This window comes from Lithobates pipiens, unplaced genomic scaffold, assembly GCF_037356315.1.
Source record: "Lithobates pipiens isolate NorthernLeopardFrog02 unplaced genomic scaffold, aLitPip1_a1.2 Scaffold_13, whole genome shotgun sequence".
Taxonomy (NCBI): domain Eukaryota; kingdom Metazoa; phylum Chordata; class Amphibia; order Anura; family Ranidae; genus Lithobates; species Lithobates pipiens.
Window position 1 is genome coordinate 29,656,341 of NW_027507718.1, and position 21,439 is coordinate 29,677,779.

General features: G+C 41.5%; 1 protein-coding gene across 1 annotated transcript in view; it reads left to right on the forward strand.

Moving 5' to 3' along the window:
- The window catches only part of CEMIP2 (cell migration inducing hyaluronidase 2), a 144,826-nt gene that overhangs the window by 102,469 nt on the left and 20,918 nt on the right, over positions 1-21,439 (forward strand). Inside the window, 2 exon segments of the mRNA XM_077474952.1 lie at positions 5,635-5,850; positions 15,984-16,192. Coding sequence (XP_077331078.1) covers positions 5,635-5,850; positions 15,984-16,192 — 425 coding nt within the window.

Consider the following 21,439-nt stretch of genomic DNA (forward strand, 5'->3'; position numbering starts at 1 on the left):
ACGTATGAAGGCCGCTTTCACACTGGAGCGGGCAGGCGTTGATGGTAAAACGCAAGTTTTAGCGGCTCTTTACCATCATTTTAGCGGTGCTATTTGGCTGCTAGTGGGGCACATATAACCCAGCTAGCGGCCAAGGAAGAGGTTAAATGCGCCCATGAAGCACCGCTGCCAAATCGCATTGCATGCGCTTCGGCAGTGGTGCCCATTCATATCAATGGGCAGGAGTGGTGGATGAGCAGTATACACCACTCCAAACGTGCTGCTTGCAGGACTTTTTTTTTAAGATCCTGCCAGCGCATCGCCTCAGTGTGAAAGCACTCTGTCTTTCACACAGACTGCAGGGGAGCCATTTTACAGGCACTTTACAGGCGCTATTTTTAGCCCAAAAGCGCCTTAAAACGCCCCAGTGGGAAAGGTGTGTTAGATCAAGGGGGATTAAAAATAAATAAATAAATAAATAAAATAAAATCGGCCTAACATATCGGCCCAAAAAAATCGGCATCATATATCGGCTATCGGCCGCCATGATTTCTAAATATCGGCATCGGTATCGGCCAGAGAAAAACCCATATCGGTCGACCTCTAGCTTTTACATCCAGTCAGGCAATATACAGAGTTTCAGTTTGATCATTCTTTTAATAGGTTAAAACGTAGGAATGTTACTCTAATGCAAGTGGAAGAATAAGCCAAAATCCGACTTGGCTTCTGCATACTTCGAGAGTCTTTGGTGGGATTAAAGGCTATGCCCAACAAAGTTGTCTGATATCTTTTTAAACACCAGAAGCTGGGTCTCCCTGCGGGGCTTTTAACTCTTCCCATGGATGCAGCTGCTATGAAACAAAGTCGCAGATACTTACTTTTCCTGCTGCATTCTCTTTACGGAATTAAAGCAGAACCCTACTCTCTTAATCAACATTAACTATTTTAACCCTTATGCTGCTATTTTATAGATACAACGGTATACAGTGCATCCGGAAAATATTGAAAATGCTTTTTATACATTTTGTTACATTTCTACAAACAAAACCCTATAATGAATCCTATAATGAAAACGTGAAAGAAGTTTGTTTGAAATCTTTGCAAAATTACTTTGACGCATCTTTGGCACCAATTACAGCCTCAAGTCTTTGAGTATGATGCTACAAGCTTGGCACACCTATTTTTGGGCAGTTTCTCCCATTCTTCTTTGCAGGACCTCTCCAAGCTCTATCAGGTTGGATGGGGAGTGGCGGTGCACAGCCATTTTCAGATCTCTCCAGAGATGCCTAATTTGTCCTGTAGCCACTCCTTTGTTAGCTTGGTTGTGTGCTTAGGGTCTTTGTCCTGTTGGAAGATAAACCTTTGCCCCAGTCTGAGGTGCAGAGCACTCTGGTGCAGATTTTCTTCAAGCATGTCTTTACATTGTGGCATTAATCTTTCCCTCTCCTGCTGCTGAAAAACATCCCCACAGCATGATGTTGCCACCACCATGCTTCACTGTAGGGATGGTATTGGCCAGGTGATGAGCGTTGCTTGGTTTCCTCCAGACATGACACTTGCCATTCAGGCCAGAGAGTTCAATATTTGTTTCATCACACCAGAGAATTTTTTTCTCATGGTCTGAGTCCTTCAGGTGCCTTTTGGCAAACTCCAGGCTGCTGTCATGTGCCTTTTTACTGAGGAGTGGCTTCTGTCTGGCTACTCTACCATACAGGCCTGATTGGAGTGTGGTTGCTCTTCTGAAATGTTCTCCTCTCTCCACAGAGAAATGGTGGAGCGCTGTCAGAGTGACCATCGGGGTCTTTGTCACCTCCCAGACCAAGACCCTTCTCCCCCAATCACTCAGTTTGGCCCATTCTAGGAAGAATCCTGGTGGTTCCAAACGTCTTCCATTTACGGATGATGGATGCCACTGTGCTAATTGGGACCTTCAATGCTGCAGAAATTGTTCTGTACCTTTCCACAGATCTGTGCCTTGATACAATCCTGTCCAATTCCTTGGACTTCATGGATTGGTTTGTGCTCTGGGGCGTTGTTAACTTTGGGACCTTATATAGCCAGGTCCAATCAACTAAATTTACCGCAGGTGGACTCCAATCAAGTTGTAGAAACATCTCAAGGATGATCAGTGAAAACAAGATGCACCTGAGCTCAATTTTGAGTGTCATTGCAAAGGCTGTGAATACTTCTGTACATGATTTATATAATATAATTATATATATAAATTTGCAAAGATTTTAAACAAACTTACAAGCTTCTTGCACGTTGTCATTATGGGGGTATTGTTTGTAGAACTTTGAGTAAAATAATGAATTCAATCAATTTTGGAATAAGGGCGTAACATAACAAAATGTGGAAAAAATGAAGTGCTGTTAATTTCCCTATGTACTGTATTATATTTTAAACTTTTTTTATTTTTTAACATTTCTTCAATTGGCTCCTTTTACTTTGCCTCCTGCTGTTTGTTACCTCTCAGCCAGTATTAGCCAGCTTCACAACAACGTCATTGAGCTATTGTTCTTCCAACAGTTAAATCCTGTCAATACATACAATTCCACTCTAGGAAACGGTATATCTGTGTCTTTGGACTGGATACTAACCGTGGACTATAATCATCTCTCCACGCTGACAGCTATGTTTTGCTATAATCCTAATTAAAGATGTCTCTGTGGGACTAGCAACTTGACTCAATCGACCACCCTTTAACATTTTTGTTAAAAGGGTTTCTAATTAAACCTAGTGACAGGACGGACTTTGTTACCCATGGTGCATGTCACTAAGATCAATAATCTGATCCACAAGTATTACCCACTCCAATTAACAGCCTTGCTATAGGTGTGTGCATGCATGGTTGAAGCATGATGCAGCTGCTCTTAAACGGACAACGTTGTCTATTTTTAACATGATCTTGGTGTTGGTGGTGGGTACCTGGTCTTGACGGTTTTGTATTAAATATTTTGCTAATAAAATGTATCCCTTATTAAGCAGCATGGTCCGCCTGTGTCTCTTCTCAGTGGGAATACTTCCCCTGTAAATCTTCTTTCTCTATAGTATTTAGGCACAGAGACTGCACCTATTATTGGTGAGCCTGCAAATCTTGGGATACCACACAATGTTCTGGTAACGAATAGTGAGTACTGATCTTCAACCAATTTTTCTATACACTTGTGTATATTGTGCTGCACATCTATGAGATTTTTTAGGGCATTATCACAGTAAGGGCAAATGGATTTCAGGACTTAAATGCTACATGAAACATCTGTCCTTACTCAAGATGACCACCACTAGACATGCTGAGGTCATGTGTTGCAAAGTGATTTATCAACACAAAAACATGGAGACAAAGCTGGATATGCGAGTTTGCTTTGAGTATTAAAAATTAATTGAATGAATGGCTTTTCTGTCTGTGTGGTGATGTGGTCTGATAGAGGCAAGCATTAAGGCAGTGTTTGTCTAAATTGTTTCAGCAATGTTGATGTCTGTGAACGTTTGATCAAGGCCAATATTATTTGACTGTGGTAAAATCTACCTAACATTTGACATGGATTAGTGATGGGGACCTGTTATCACATATCAAAGTAGTGAGAGAATTCGCTTGGGTTAAAAATGTAGTTTTAAATATTTATGTTAATGTTTATTAGGAATTTATTTGCAGTGATAATCAAGGAAGGAGCTTTGTGCAGTATGTAACAAGGGTAGAGAATAATACACTATACATGGGGAATGTAGTTCATGCTATATGTAAAGTTGGTAGAAGTGTGGGGGAACATAGGCCAAATACGTGACGACGCGTGTTCGTCACGAATCACGTGACTTCATCAGGAGATCCCCTGATTCATTCATACCCTGATGAAGTCACCTGATTTGTGACAATCACACGTCTGGACTGCTGCTACCAGAAGAGACGCTTATCGAGCTCGCCGCTCGTTTATACACCACTCAGTGATCTATATGTTTGTAAGTACCTGTTTTTCACCTTGTTTTTAATCAAAATAAACGCTGTAAGAATACTACACTATGGGGTATCCTTCCTCTGTGATTTAATCCCTTATATACGATACGTGGTTGAGACCCTCCTTGCTAAATACCCTAAAGCCACCCTTAAAGGGGCCGCACACCGCTGTGAATAGGCAGGATAGGAACCCCAGCCAGGACCCGGGTTACCACAGCAGGATCCTTAAAGGGGAAGGTCACCAAGGACCCTAAAAGATAAACCATTTTCATGCTGTTAACTTACAGCAGTGAGGTAAAGGGACACCCATATAAATACCACAAATACTGAATCCTGTTTACAAGCACTGGCACTTTATGATTTGGATAAAATTGCTACACTGTGCACTTCAGAATTTATGGACACTTGAATTTTTATTTTATTTTCTTTGCTCTGATTTATTATCAAATTCATTTATCTGTTTTATCTAGTCTATGTGTCTTCACGATAGGAGATCAGCACCACAGTATATATATTTTTTCTCAGCACATAGGTGCATTATCACTTATTGTCACTATTTACTCTCTATCACGGCTATCGATACGTATATTCCTTAGCCAGTTTGGCCTTTTTCCAATTAAGCACTTCAACGCACATTGTTATGTTATGCTAATTTCTGAAATTGTTTTAAAGTTTTATTAATACATATTTATCTGGTTATGTCACCTGATACATTTGCCTAGTATCAGTGAGGCCACTGCTACGGATTATTGTCCGCTTCCTGTCTGTTAGTTCAATATTTTTGTGTGCTGCGCACCACTACTTTTTTATCCTTGTTTCTCTGTGGGTTCAGATATTTCACTCAGTGCGTGTAGCTGTACGTTTAGTTAGCAATCTTTGAACTGGCGCAGGAATACTTCTCTTTTCTATTTATGTTAACATATCAGCTCTGCCTGTAATTTATTTAACTTAAAACGTATTTATTATTGGGTTAATAAGTTACAAGCTGCATCAAGCATGTTAATATTTAATTGAAGAGATGAGGAAATGTTGTTAGTTACTGGCCATCTAAAAACCTTGTTCTGGATAACAATAAATAACCACCCAAACAGCCTTTTTGCCTTTTTATATGTTAAATTCCGTGTTGCTGTGGAAAATTTCTCCCTTGTTTTACACCAGCACTCCCTTTTGTATTTTTAAAGCTTTTCCCATATTATTGGCAATGGAGGTCAATAACACATGTCTTCAGTTAAATAAAAACCATATATCTGTTACAACTTATGTTTCGAGTAAGCAGAGTTGATCTTTTTGAAAAGTTTTCATTCTTTTCACTTACCAGATAAGTCTCAGTAATCCCTTTTTATAATGTGTTTTTTATTAAATGTAGAGGGAACGTCTAAAGAGATTTGGCAAAAGGAAAAATAGAGGTGTTAACCATAGTATCCAGTAAGGTATTCTTTCTATAGCTTGCCCGAATTTGAAATTGCCAGCTAGAATTTGGTTGACAACAGCAGCATATTTATTGTTTTAACAAACAAGCACTACTGTTTTAAAATTATGCAGCATATAATAATGGAAAACATGTCTCCTATATCAAAAACCAAAACCGTTAGGCTGCTATATAAAGCTACTGCATATTTCCTTAAAGCTAAACATATGACTAGCTGAAGATGCTTCTAGCTATGCCACCTGTAGGAAATCCATTTATTATTATATTTTTGCAGGTTTCATTGAGAGCATTTTTTGGACAGTCTGGACCATGGTTCGAAACAGGTGATCTGGATGGAGATAAAAATTCTATTTTCCATGACGTGGATGGATCTGTTACAAACTATAATAATACTTTTGTGGCCCGAATGGATAATTACTTGATCAGGCACCCTAAATGTATAAACATCACAGAATGGAATGGAGTTATCTGTAGTGGAACATATGCACAGGTCAGAGGATTTATTTTTATTCTGCTTCTGAAAAAGCTGCTTGCCTGGCTTCTGTACTGATCCAGTGGTTTCAATACTCTGTTATAGATTCAGAACATGTATATAAATTATGGGTTCTGACATTACTCTGGCTGCATTTTGCTTGTTTCTTTTTAGTCATAGTGTTGAGGCCCAGAGACCACCAATTGGCATTTTTTGCAATAGAGGTCTGCAATAGGAGCCCTCCTTCTATGGGTCACTTGGTGTAATAACCAAGTTTTAAAAATTGTTATGAATGTATTTATTATGCATTTGCTTTTAGGAGTAGAGTATGTACATATTTTGATAAAGAAAAAAATTATCATTATAGATGTATAAAAAACCGAATGTTTGTACAATGTGGCATTCATGTCTAGAATAAATAGTATGTAAAATGGTTTATATATTATTTTTTTTTCTTAACGGCTTTGATTTTAGAAACAGGAAGCACTGACCAGCCGATTTTAAAAATGTGCTTTGCGTAAAATCTGATATGCTGTGGGAGGGAAAGTATTACAGCAAATTAGCAATTACATGTGTAAATTGTATAATTTATGTCTGCAAGAGTGATCATTTTAAAAAAAACATTTTTTCCATAATGGCTGAATCTAGCAAAAACGTTTTGTAATTAAAATGAGTTCTCATTAAAACATAATCTCAAATTATAGTACAGGCAGATATATTTTTCCATCTCCATCTGTGTCTGCTGACAGCATCGTTAGCATTTCCTAGAATTTCTCTAGTTCACTTGGGTTATGTAAGCTACATGAAATTATGGATCATGTGTTCATTATTACTGGGCTAAGCATTAACTGCTCTCACTCTTATGTAAAAAATGTTTTATTGTTGGACTGTGTTTGTTTGTTTTTTGTTTTGTTTTTATTGAAAAAAAAAAGGCATAGTATACAGAACATATACTGAGCGATATGTATAACAACAATTATTGGGCCAAACAACGTGAGTGACATAGCGAACATTGGAATACAAGTAGCTATTAGACTTGCTGAGTATCGTGTTATGGGTTCCAAAATACTGGGGTTGTCCATCATTGTAAGGTTTAGACACCAAAACCTTTTCTACGAGGGCCCTCGTAAAAGCATTTAACATTTGTGTAGTCTACAGTGTAATAAGTAAGTGGGGGAGGAGTAAGAAAGAGAAAGAAAAGGAGGGTAAGATATAAGGGTAGGCATGGGGAGGAGGGGTGGGGGAAATGGCTCGGTCCATTCTCTTTAGAGTGGAAGTGTTGGTATAATACACATAACTCCTTTATTTTGAGACATAATATCCGTATATGCGGATGTATATTTGAAGGCGAGCCAGCAGGACCATATTTGCTTTGCCAGATCTGACTTATTCCTGAGGGAGTAAGTGAGGTCTTCCATGTAGTATGTTTGGTCTACTTCTAGTAGCCATTGGCGTAGTGAAGGTATGGTAGGTCGTTTCCAATAACGTGGGATAAGGGCCTTTGCTGCATTGAGCAAGTGTGGTGTTATTGATTTATTTTTATTTTTTTATATGCTCCTGCTGGCGAGCCTGTACAATGGAGTAATATGACCCATGGGTCATTGGGAATTTCAAAACCTTGGATCTCCTTTGCCCATTGTAGGATAGTTAGCCAATAAGTTCGGATGCGTGGACAGTACCACCAGATGTGGGCGTGTGTGGCTCGTTCACATCTCCGCCAGCACAAGGATGATGCCTGTGGGAATGTCTTGTGTAGCACCACTGGAGTATAGTGCCATCTCGTCAGCAGTTTATAATTTACTTCCGCCATTTTAGAGGCCGTGGAGGAAGTGTGGGCAGTTGGTAGAATAGTGGATTTTTGGGCCTCTGATATGTTTGTGGGGATCTTTTTTCCCAACTGGTTAGGAAAGTAGGGTTTCCTGTGGTAGTTAAAGTCTGTAAAGCCTGATAGAAATGAGATAGGTTTCTCAACTGTCTGATCTTCAGAAAAGGCAGATTCTATGGATGTTAGGTCTGTTGTGGTCCAGAGAGGTTTTGGAAGAGGGTGAACAAAAGCAGCCAATTGGCGGTATTTCCAGTGATCCAGGGGTGTAGCTGTTAGGCGGGGTAGCAATGTAGTCATGTAGACAATGCCCGATTGGGTAGTAACTTGGTGAAGGAGAGGCTTAGGGCCCAGATTCCAGGCAACGGTTCTGGGGTCTGTTTCCAGGTGGGAAGTAGTTGTGCCCGGTTAGCGGCATGAGAGGGTAGTTGTATTGCCGTTTGTGTCTCACACAGTGAGTCCCACACCGTCGGGGTCAAATGCGTAAGGCTCGAATGTGTGAGGTAGAAGAGGATAAAGTTCTGTAATTCTTAGGGATCCATATATAGGTAAAAAGATCTGATTAGCTGAGTGATATTTCAAGGTTAACCCATAGTTTAGATTCTACGATACTTCCAATCAGAAATTCTATTCATTACTATAACTATGAAGTATTGTTTAATATTGGGTAAAGTCAGGCCCCCTTGTCTTTTAGGCCTGACAAGGAGGACGTCTTCTGTTTCAGATATATCTGCCTATTATTGAGCCGATCAATGCGAAGAATCCTGCAGGGATTCCATACGGTAGCATCTGAAGCAGGAATAACAGCCTGGGTAGTATGTTCATCTTCTCAATACTGATCTTCCCAACCAAGAGTGTGCTATTTGGGACCACTTTTGTAAATCTGTTTGTGTTAAGGAGGGGTAAAAAGTTAGTGCGAAATAGAGATGTTGGGTTAGGGGTAAGGTATATGCCTAAGTATTTCATTTTACTTTTTTTGCCAGCTAAAGGGGAAGGATTTTTTAAGTTGGGCTACCATCTTTCCAGGTACCGAGATGTTTAGAATTTCTGATTTGGTCATAATAATTGTAAAATTTGATATGACACTGAATTTTGAGAATGCTGACATGAGGTTAGGAAAAGATCAGGGGTTGCTGTATATAAAACAAAATATCATCTGCATAAGCAGCATATTTATGTTCAGAGTTTGGGCAAGAAGGGGGTAGGTCGCGCTATGGAACAATTAGCACAATTAGATATAGTTCTGGTAAGAGCGGCCTCTATTAATTTCCACCCAATTTGGGTGGAACAGTAAAATGAAATAAGGAGAAAAATAGATTTGGCGCTATACCATTTCTGACTCAAACTAAATAAATAAATATAATTTACATCGATTTTTCAGCGTGCTGGTAAGTAATAAAAATAGAAATAGAAATAAAAATAAAATCAAAATAGTAAAAAGATGAAGGTGCAGAACTTTCCGTGTAATACCTGACGGAAGTATGTGGTAGTTATTCCTATATATATGCTTGTCAGTAAATATCAGTAAACCATGAAAACTATAAACCATAGGTAGCTATTCAAACATGCTATTCCTTAAATTCAAATATTAAAGTGCAAGTGCCAGTGAAAAAACATGTGCCAATATTTGAATGCACAGAAAACAGAATAAATGTCCAATAATATTATATCTCCATATGTGCATATAATAAATATCATGTGATAAAAAGTCCGTGAATAAAAATAAATATAAAAATGAAAATATGTATATCAATACCACAGGTGAACGAAATAATGAAAATTATGCCGGATCCAATGTGTTAAAAAACTTGATTATAAAATTGATGGAAGAAATTGATATAAAAATTTATATCAAAAGATTGATATAAAAAGCAGTGAAAAAATAGTGAAAAAAATTAATAAAAATACAAATAAAAAATAAAAATAAAAGGTGAAAAAATGGTGAAGAAATTCTTCTATAAGTGGAGGAGGGGGTGACTTCAACTGTTGCTCCCGGTGCTTAGTGACCACTTATGTAATTTGCTCTCACCAGAGGTCTGACCCCGTCCGGGGTGGATCAGCCTTCACAGTATAAGCCACTGTGTCGCTCTCTGGCTTGCCTCTGCTGTGGTGCTGGGAGTCCCTCGTTCCTCCGTTGGTGTAGTGTGCCACGTTATATACAACAAGAAAGAGGCATATCCATGGTGTAGTACGTTTTAAAATGTAAATTTTATTTAAATAAACTTAAAACTACTCACAAGCGATCAATGCAATCTCGTTTATGCTGCTTGGTTTTTAAATGTCCCGCTCGGCTTCCTCACCGTCTGAGCTAAAAGTGTACGCTGTCTGGCCACGCCCTACGCGTTTCGTCATTCAGACGTCATCTGGAGCGGACATTTAAACACCATTGATCGCTTGTGAGTAGTTTTAAGTTTAAATAAAATTTACATTTTAAAACGTACTACACCATGGATATGCCTCTTCCTTGTTGTATATAACGTGGCACACTACACCAACGGAGGAACAAGGGACTCCCAGCACCACAGCAGAGGCAAGCCAGAGAGCGACACAGTGGCTTATACTGTGAAGGCTGATCCACCCCGGATGGGGGTCATACCTCTGGTGAGAGCAAATTACATAAGTGGTCACTAAGCACCGGGAGCAACAGTTGAAGTCACCCCCTCCTCCACTTATAGAAGAATTTCTTCACATTTTTTTCACCTTTTATTTTTATTTATTTTTTTCACTGCTTTTTATATCTTTTTATATAAATTTTTATATCAATTTCTTCCATCAATTTTATAATCAAGTTTTTTAACACATTGGATCCGGCATAATTTTCATTATTTTGTTCACCTGTGATATTGATATACATATTTTCATTTTTATATTTATTTTTATTCACTGACTTTTTATCACATATTTATTATATGCACATATGGAGATATAATATTATTGGACATTTATTCTGTTTTCTGTGCATTCAAATATTGGCACATGTTTTTCACTGGCACTTGCACTTAAATATTTGAATTTAAGGAATAGCATGTTTGAATAGCTACCTATGGTTTACTGATATTTACTGACAAGCATATATATAGGAATAACTACCACAGACTTCCGTCAGGTATTACACGGAAAGTTCTGCACCTTCATCTTTTTACTATTTTGATTTTATTTTTATTTCTATTTCTATTTTTATTACTTACCAGCACGCTGAAAAATCTATGTAAATTATATTTATTTATTTAGTTTGAGTCAGAAATGGTATAGCGCCAAATCTATTTTGCTCCTTATGTTCAGAGTTGCCTACGGTGATTCCATGAATAGAGGGGTTATGCCTGACTGTCGAGAGGAAGGGTTCTAGGGATAAGGTGAATAAAATAGGCGAGAGGGGGCAGCCTTGGTGTGTGCCATTAAAGAGTGTGAAAGGGTTACTTAAAGTGACATTTATATTTGGGCCGCAGGTGAGTTATATAAGGCGGATATATGAGAAAGGAGGGAGGGGCCAATTCCTAGTTGAGATAGCATTGCCATGAGGTACTTCCAGTCCACTCTATCAAACATTTTTCTGCATCCGTGGAGAGTAGAAGGGTGGGCTGGGAGGATCCTCTCGCATGAGCCATTAATGACAGGGTGCGCAGGGCATTATCGCGTGCCTCTCTGCCGGGAATAAATCCCATTTGGTCAGTGGAGACCCAGCACGGAATTAGGGGTAGGAGCCTATTCACGATGGCCTTGGCATATAGCTTAGCGTGTATATTTAATGGAGAAATGGGACGGTAGCTCCCACAGCTACTAGGGTCCTTGCCCGATTTAGGTATGACAGTAATGTGTGCATTGAGGGTTTTGGGTCTGAGGTTCTCTCCCGTTGAGTTTGCATTCGCATAGGAGGCGAGGCAGTAGAATATCAGCAAAAAATCTGTAGTACGCAACTGTAAAGCCATCTGGCCCAGGTGCTTTGCCATTAGCCATAGCCTTCAATGCAATGCAGAGTTCTGAGGTGGTGAACTCCTCCTCTAGTGTGGATAGGGTGTCTGGGGGAAGTTTGGGTAAATTGGCTTGCATTAGGTAATCCCAGATCAGGACCATCCTAGTATCTTGATCTGCCACCGTGTGTTGGACATAGTATAGGTGTTGATAAAATGGCTGGAATTCTTTGGCTATGTCTGATGTTTCATATACTAGGGTGTCAGACGAGGTTTTGATTTTGTCTATGAAGGAGGCGTTTTTTTTGTTTTTGTAAAGAGCGAGCTAGTAGTCGTCCTGGTTTATTACCCCATTCATGATATTGCTGTGCCACTAGGCGAGAGTGTCGCTTTTGCTCAAAATGCAAGAGGGATTTTAGTTCCTCTCGCTTTAGTGTTATGCCGCGTATACACAATCGGAATTCCGGCCAAAAATAGACAGATGAGAGCTTTTAATCGGAAAATGCAACCGTGTGTATGCGCCATAGGAATTTAGCTGTCCGAATTTCCACCAGCAAAAAATTGATAGCATGTTCTCAATTTTCCCGACGTAAAAACTTTTGAAAATTCCGATCGTGTGTATGCAATTCCGATGTGCAAAAGCTCACGCATGCTCAGATTCAACTACGAGATGGAAGCTATTGGCTATTGGCTACTGGGTATTGAACTTCCTTTTTCTAGTCGTGTTGTATGTGTACGTCACCACGTTCTTAGCGGTCGGAATTTGGTGTGACCATGTGTATGCAAGACAGCTTGAGTGAAATAACGTCGGAATTCTGTCGGGAAAACCAAAGCTTATTCCGATCGTGTGTACGCAGCATTAGAGTGTGAAATGCTGCCTGTGACTGACTAGCTTTGTTTTGCTGCTCGAGAGCACTGATGTCCTGTATCAGCTCAGCTTGTTGATGTGTACATTCTCGCTTTTTTCTAGCCCCTAGTTCAGTAATTTTGCCTCGTATGTGGGCTTTATGTGCTTCCCAGAGCAAAACTGGTGATATGTCAGAATGTGTATTTTCTTTAAAATAGAAGGTCAACTCTTCACTCATAATTTTTTTTATCGATTTCCTCACTAATGAGGTCTTCATTGAGTTTCCAATTTGTAGTCCTATGGGGCATGGAAGGGATTTTTTAATTTAAGCACAATCGGGGCATGGTCTGATATGGGGGATGTTTCAATCTCAGCGTTCACAGGTAGTGATAGATGGTGATGGTCTATGAAGAAGTCAATTCTAGAGTAGGTGTGATGTATTTGGGAGAAGTGGGTGTAGTCTCTCGTCCGCGGATGCATTATCCTCCATATGTCCATCAACTGGGCGTCAAACAAGCGGGGTACTGTGGGGAGAAGAGTCTTACAGAAGTGGTATGTGTAAGGTGGGTCTCCTGTACGTCACCCCCCGCAGGTGACCCAGCTCCCTATAAAGGTTATGTCTCTTACCTGGAGCATAGAGGCCTCTCACATTTAGAGAGATTAAGTTCACTGTAGCCATGGGGATTGCAGAGAAGGCCCATAAGTAACATGTTCCTGAGGAGAGGGACCTGAGGCAGGGAAGGGGGAGGAGAGGTAGAGGTAGGGTGAACAAATAAGGGCAGCAGGTGTAGAGAGAAGACATACAGTTAATATCGTGTTGCATGTATTTCACAGACCATATTGGTACCTGGTCAGTGCGTGCACGCATTTGTCTGCGGTGGATAGAGGGGACAGTCGCGCAGACTGACACCCCCACACCCGCTGCCCCAAAAGGGGCAAGGGCATGAGGATGGCGGGCCACGCGGTGCCCCCCCATGGAGGGGGTGAGGGGACATGGCCATCGGACAGTGCTCACCAAACTCAGTGGATGCTTCTTCCCATAGCTCTGGCGTCAACCCAAAGAAAACATATGAATGCAGTTATAAGGTAGCACTTGGCATAAGTATTGCATATTAAAAACTGGAAACTGGAAACTGAAAACCACTAACTTCAACTTAAGAACTTAAAACCTGATGCCTGAAACCAGGGGTTTACAACCCGAAGTAGGTCTGTTCGTCTCAATGCCAATAGTCTCCTACATGTGGACAGTCAGTTTAAAAATTCCACAATCTAGCACAAAGGTGGCAAAATAGGGTATTATGTCAGGGGGAGTCGTATACTTGCGGACTGAAGGGTACAGGATCATCAAGCTCTTAGGTTTCAGGAGATGAAAAGGCTTGGGTATTCAGGAATGGCCATTAACCCATCTGTGGTAGTGTGCCAGTTGCCATGTTAGGGAGAGGCAGGATGGTGTCTTGCCAGCCAGGGAGTTCCAGTGGGGAGATGCTCGTGTCCATGCAGATTTTTTCCAGATCTTCTGGGAACCGAAGAACTGCTGTCCTTGTGTGCAATCAAGGCTGCTGGGAATCCCCACCGCTAGTTGATAGAAGCTGTTTGCAACGTTTCGGTCAGGGGTTGCAGAACCCTGTGAAGCTCCATTGTCTCCCTGGCCAGGTCAGGGAAGGAGAGTGTTGCGCCATCAAAATCCAGGGATGCGGCATCCCTGGCCTCCCATGCGGAGTGCTCTATGCACCCAGTCTATTTTCAAGGGGTGATCCACCGCCTGACCTAACAAGCCGTTGAAGATGGCCCGTATGGATGGAAGTTGGTCCTCATCACCGGTCACCTCAGGGAGACCCCGAATGCGGATATTGTTCTGCCTGTTGCGGTTTTCTTGGTCCTCGATCTGGTAGAGGGCTGTCCTGTGTGCAATGGTGAGTGAGCGGGTGGATGCCTGCAAATTCCTTATGGCAATTGTGTGTCTATCCAGGCGTTGCTCTGTTTCCTCCACCCGATCTAGCACTTAGGAGAGGTCCGCCCGCACAGTGGAGATCTCCTTTTTTTAATTGCCCATTCTAGTCCCAATAGCATGGATTCCAGCTTCGATTTAGTGGGGAACCCGCTCACCAAGGCCACAACCTCGGAGTGTCTGGACACGCTTTCCTCACCTTCCAAGCCGGCGGGTGAGGCTGGAGAGCGGTGTATGGTTCCCGGCCTGTGGCGAGAGGCGGGGCCCGCACAAGAGCTCGCGCCTCGTGGTGAGCGGCCTAGGCTGTCCATGTCTGCGAGCTCCTCTGGGTCGGCCAGGAACTGTTTTATGGAGCCCACTGATGTGCCCTTCTCTTGCGCATCCTCTCCGGCAAAATAGTTTTGTTTTTCGTGGGTAGATAAGTGCCTTAATTGCAGGGTCGATGCCGGAGCTCAGGAGGAAAGCGCCCTCACCGTTGCATGCAGAAATCACTCCCTGTTGGGCTGGTTTTAATCAGATTTGCTATTGGCCTTCATGGTTTGAGTTTAATTTTTCAACTAAATATCAGTTGTTGTTAGAAGTACACTGATTTTTGATACAATAGTTTGGTTTTGTGTGTGTTTATTCATATGTTTCCATCAGTTTCACAATTCAATGCTGCACTGTGCCAAAGTCTTAACTGTCCCTGTGTGGTGATATATCACCTGTACTGCCTGTACAAATGGTCCATGTGTAGTGTTGGCTGATTTACTGACTGCCTTTTCAGTAAATTTCTGTAGAATATCCACAGAGAAAACCATGCTCTGCCTGTCTTGTTTTTAAGTTCCACAACAAGGCATCATTTGGTAATCATGGTTCGCCCATAGGCTGTGGTTCACTGACAGTTTTCAATGTTTGGGAACCTGTGGACCAGGCTTGGGTTTTTAATGATGGCCTTATTATAGCAACAATGATATGCACGATGTCACACATGAAAATGCCCCAGAACATTCATATTTTATTTACTGTGTGCCATATTTTTAAAGTACAACTAAAGGCTTCTGTATGATGGTCTAAAGTACCAAATCCAGTTACTGTGTAATGAACAAGCCTCACAAAGCAAGCAAAAAAAAAAAAACTTTATTTACCTTCCCCTGTATTTGCCTTTCTTACATTCTCCCTTTCAGACACTGCAGCTCACAGTGGGAGGGTTTTAGCAATACAGGCAGTGCTGCCAATCCAGAAATGAGTGGGCAGGACTATGTATGGCTAGGTGCTGATTGGCTAGCTACAGTCTTTTGTAAATCAACAGTCATAACGCTGATGGCCACAGCCCCAACATCTCATCCTACTGTAGTGCAAGCAGGAGGGGGGGGGGGGGGGGGCGAGAGAGAGAGAAACGACTCTAAGTGCAGATGAATGTATTAAGTGCTGCAACTCATATTTGTAATGGGTGTGGGGGAACTGGTGGTGGTCAGAGTTCTCTCTTGTGGTTCTTAAAAAAAAAAAAAAACTTAAAATAGTAAAGCATTAGGTTAGTGCACAACTTTACCCAAAGCATTACACGGTCAACGAGCAAAGGAATAAAGTTGTAAACGGCTCTTTAAAACATAAACTGTATTATAAATGTCTTTCTCTTTCCACTAGGTCTATATTCAAGCTCGAAATCCACAGAATCTCACAATGACCATTGCAAGAGATGAGTACCCATCCAAGCCTATGTCTCTTAGAGGAACTAACCAAAAGGCACCTTACCAGCAGTATCAGCCGGTAGTGATGCTGCAGAAAGGTTACACCATACACTGGAATGCACAAGCTCCACAAACCGTTCATCTTTACCTAGTAAACTTTGATAAGTGAGTTGGGATTCCATTGCTTGATGGTTGATCTTTTTAAACACGATCTTCTCAAACAGAGCAGTCTCCCCAGCCACCTTCAATTTGACAGCCTTAGATCCTAATAAATATGAAATATAGAAATCCTCCCCCCTTTTTTTAAAATTGTATTATACTGTTTAACCCTTTAGTTAAATCATGCAAATTAAAACCTAGTGAATGTATTTCCATACTTCATCTTGTGTGCTAATTTTAACATTTTGTTTGGTGGGAATGAATTCTCATTTGTGCTTTTTTAGGACATGTATATAACATATTAAGTATTCAAATAAGTCCAGTTTTTCAACAAGTTAGAGGTACAGGGTCGGATTAACATAGGGGCTATTGGAACTGTAGCTCCAGGCCCCTTTCTCAAGATAGGCCCATTTGCCCCAAAAAAAAAAAAATCTAAAAAGATTGACTTCGAGGATTATAGCTCGGCGATCAGGAGTCACAGAGACCCCACATTTGGGGGGTAGGTAGCTAAAGACCCACCCCAGCACTGATTTAATATGGGGCTGCTATCATCTATGGTTCCGGAGATACAGGGCTGCTTGCACAGCCTGTCAGAAGCTACATACAGAGCGGCAGTTTAAATACAAGCTGGAACACACTGCAGCAGACTGAGAGGGTGAACTCACAGTGCTTATAATAATTATTTGTATATTAATTATGATAATTAACCCCTTGCCACCCAGGCCCATTCTGAGACTTCTCTCCTACATGTAAAAATCTTTTTTTTTTATGCTAAAAAAATACTCAGAACCCTCAAGCATTATATATTGTTTTAGCAGACACCCTATGGAATAAAATGGTGGTCTTTCCAACTTTTTATGTTACACGATATTTGCGCAGAAATTTTTCAAACTTTTTTTTGGAAAGAAACTTTCATTCATAAAAATAACACTAAATTTAGCACGATTTTTTGTTGTGTACTAAGCGATGCTTTACATTTTTTTTTTTTTTTTACAGGTTACATGTTTAGAGTTACAGAGGAGGTCTAGTGCTAGAATTATTGCTCTCGCTCGAATGATCGTGGCGTATGTAACCTGTGTGTATCTGGCTCTGATTCTAACCAGTGCCTACCCAGGGACTGACTAGTATCTCTCCCCAGCCTGTCCCCACACACCCTCTCACCTGCTGACCTGTGAATGGGGCAATCACTCCCGCAGTGTTATTGTGTTCTGCCAGTGAATACAATGATTAATGTTGCTAACTATAGCTGGCAGCACTGATTGTTTTGGGGAAAACCTGACAGGCTGGTTGTACTCAAGTCGGTTAATAAGTTGACTTGTGTAAAACCAGCTAGCCCATACATAGACTATGGCTGGTCTCTGCTTAATTGGTGTAATTTCAATTCATGTCTGGCCCGCTCAACCACTACGCAGTCCCTAAACATCCTTCTATAAACATTTTACATTTTTCCTTCCATCCTCCTCTCCTATACATAGTGGCCACTGTCATACCCTCCACATGTCTCTCCTATACATAATGCCTGCTGTCATATCCTACACACTCCTCTCTTGTACATAGTGCCCACTGTCATACACTTCTCTCCTGTACATAGTGCCCACTGTCGTACCCTCCACACTCCTCTCCTGTACATACTACTCACTGTCATACCCTCCACACTCCTCTCCTATACGTAGTGCCCACTGTCATACCCTCCATACTCCTCTCCTGTAATTACTCCTTACTGTCCTTCTCTCCTGTACATAGTGCCCACTGTCATACCCTCCACACTCCTGTACATATTGCTCACTGTCATACCCGCCACACTCTTCTCTTATACATAGTGCCCAATGTCATACCCTCCACACTCCTCTGCTGTGCATACTGCCCACTGTCATACTTTTCACACTCCTCTCCTGTACATAGTGCCCACTGTTAGACCCTCCACATTCCTCTCCCTCACCTGCACCAACTTCCCACTTTTATACCATCTCTACTCCTCCCCTATGCCTCTTACCCACAAAAACTGTTCTTTAAAATGATACTGAATATCCTCAATGTTACCAGCTCTAGAATGGGCACTTTTCAGTCCAACTAAAGGAAATCTCACAGTCCTCATATTTGTTCTGCCCCATTATTAGTACTTATTTCATTTTGTAATTACTATTGTGATGTATAGAGGAACACGGGGAATGTCATCTACTCTAAATATAGCACTTGTAAAAAAAAGCGCATGTTGGGAGTTCTTTAAGTTCCTTCCAATCTCACACTTCAGCAATTTGCACATTGCAAACATTGACAGCAAACTACTTTATAAATCACCAAAACTGCAGGTGACCTCGTTTCCCATTCAACTCTCCTTCCTCTCTAACATTTGTGCTTTACCTCTCCTTTTCACAGTTGCAGCCCATCTCCTGAAACGCTTTCCTTCACCCCCACTTCTCCACCCCACAAACTGTATAGATCGCCCTAACTTCTGCCTTCTCCTTATCACTACACTCATCACATCCTCCGAATTCTAATCCCACTTGCTAATAAACCTCCAGGATGCTGAGGCATGTCCCCTCATATAAATTGTACTGTTACCTTCCTCATCTTCTGCTTCCCCTAACCTCCCATATATCCCCCAACCCTGGGCCTTCCTTATTTAACTGTACCCAATGGACCCATCACCCCACATCCTCTGGCAGCAGTCGCAATCTATGTAGTAATTTAGTCTCTTTCCTCTTCTTAAAACCAGCCTCCCCTTCTCCTGTACCTTCTGAAATGCTTGCTCTGTCTGCAACAAACTCACCACTGTTTATGACCTTTGTCACAAACTCCTTTTTAATATACTTGCTGTCACCAAATTCTTCTTCTGAAATTCCCTCAGTCCTTCTCGGTGACCTCAATATCCCTGTTAATATGAACACTCCTGCTATGTCTAACTTCCTCATTTGATCTGAAGCAATGGGTACAGGCTTCTACTCACTCTGATGGCAACACCCTTATTAGTTTCACTCTCTTCCCTGTCTTCCACCACCTTTCCCTCCCAATCACCTAACAATCACCCATAGAAACCTTTGCCACTTCAACCCTTCTCTTCTCAATTCTGCTATTGACCACCTCTGACAAAATCACACCCCTGTCCTGCATCTAGCAACTTTTTACTACAGTAGATCTATACACAGAATCAGGCCTCTACCCCTACAACCTGGCAAACAGAACACCAGAGGTCTCAAAAAACATAGCTGCGCTCTTGTGGTGTAAGACTACGTTTCTCGAAAACGTCAACCAATATAAATTTGCCCTCCAAAAATACAATTCTAGCCTCCTCACTACCAAGCAGACCTATTTTATCACTCTTGTGAACACCACCTTATCCAGTCTTCATCAACTCTTCTCTACCTTTTAACGCTCTACTTAGTCTTCCACTGCCTCCACTTGCCAACTCGCTCACTGCCCAGGAGATCGCTAATCACTTCAAAAATAAGATTGATTCAATTTGTGATGAAATCTCCACTTTACAGGCATCTCTCCCACTTAACACCCCATGTCAACAGGTACTATCAACACTCCCCTTATTCAACCCTGCTACTATAGATGAGGTTGCTAAACTTATTTCTAATGCCCACCTAACCACCTGGACCCAGTTTCCTCACAAATGCTACGGTCACCCACTGACTCTATCCTTCACTCACTAACCCACATCTTCAATCTCTCCCTCTCTTCTGGCATCTTCCCCCAACTCTCTAAAACTGCACTAGTCACCCCCATACTTAAAAAGCCTTCCTTGGACCTACCATTCTTAACAATCTATGCCCTATCTCCTTGCTCCCCATTTCCTCTAAACTCCTTGGATGCCTGGTCTACAACCGAGTAACCACCTTGATCCCCTTCAGTCTGGATTTCGCTCACAATACTCCACAGAGTGCTCTTTTAAAACTCACAAATGACTTGCAAACAAAAAAAAAAATAGACACTATTCTGTACTCCTACTTCTGCACCTTTTGGGTGCCTTTGATACTTTTTGACCACCCCCTCCTCAAAAAAAAAACATTACTCCTTTGGTCTCTAGCTGTGCTAATTCTCATCCTACCCATCCCACCACACCTTCAGTGTCGCTTACAAGTCTGCTTCCTCCTCTCCTCATGCTTTTTCTGTCAGTTCCCCAGGGTTCTAGTCTTGGACCTTTCCTATTTTCAATCTACACATCCTCCCTGGGTCAGCTGATGGCCTCCCATGGCTTTCAATATCATTTCTACACTGACGACACCCAAATCTATCTCTCCACCCCTCAGCTCACTCCTTCAGTTTTGTCACACATCGCATATTTACTAACAGACCTATCTGTCTGGATGTCACACCACTCAAACTCAACTTATCCAAAACCAAGCTCATATTTCCTCCCACACATGCCTTTTCCTCTGACTTCTCTGTCAAGAGTAATGGCACAACCATCAACCCATCCTCGCGTGCCAGGTGTTATCCTGGACTTTCCTTTCAGCCCCTCATCCAATCACTTCCTGAAGCTTGGTGCCTTAACTTCCGCAACATCTCCAAAATGCATCCCTTCCTAACCAAGGAACCCACAAAGCTCCTGATTCACTCCCTCACCTCGGCTACTGCAACTTCTTCCTCGGTGGCTTACCTTTTAAATAGGTTCTCCCCCTTCAGTCCATCATGAATGCTACTGCCAGACTCATCCACCTTGCAAGCCACTCAGCGGCTGCTACCCCTCTCTGCCAATCCCATCTGAAATTCAAAATTCTAACAACTTGCAAAGCCATCCACAACTCTGCCCCCAGCTACATTACTAACCTAGTCTCAAAATACCAACCAAATCGGCTTCTTCATTCCTCCCAAGACCTCCTGCTCTCTAGCTCCCTTGTCTCCTCCTCCCATACTCGCCTCCTCCCATACTCTCCTCAAGGACTTCTCCCGAGCCTCTCCCATCCTCTGCAATTCCCTACTCCAATCTGTCCGACTATCTCAAACTCTATCCACTTTTATGTGATCCTTGAAAACATTTCTCTTCAGAGACTCCTATCCTGCCTCCACCTAATAACCTGTACTTTTATTTTCTTCATCAGCTCATGCCCCACAGTTATTACCTTTTTTGCATCACTGGACCCTTCCTTCTAGATTGTTAGCTCTATCAAACAGAGCTCTCTGATTCCTCCTGTATTAAATTGTATTGTAACTGTGCTGTTTGCCCTAAAGTACTATATAAATTCTGTACAATATTTTGCAGTTCTTTATCAACATTCTTTTTTGTAAAAAAAAAAAAAAAAAAAA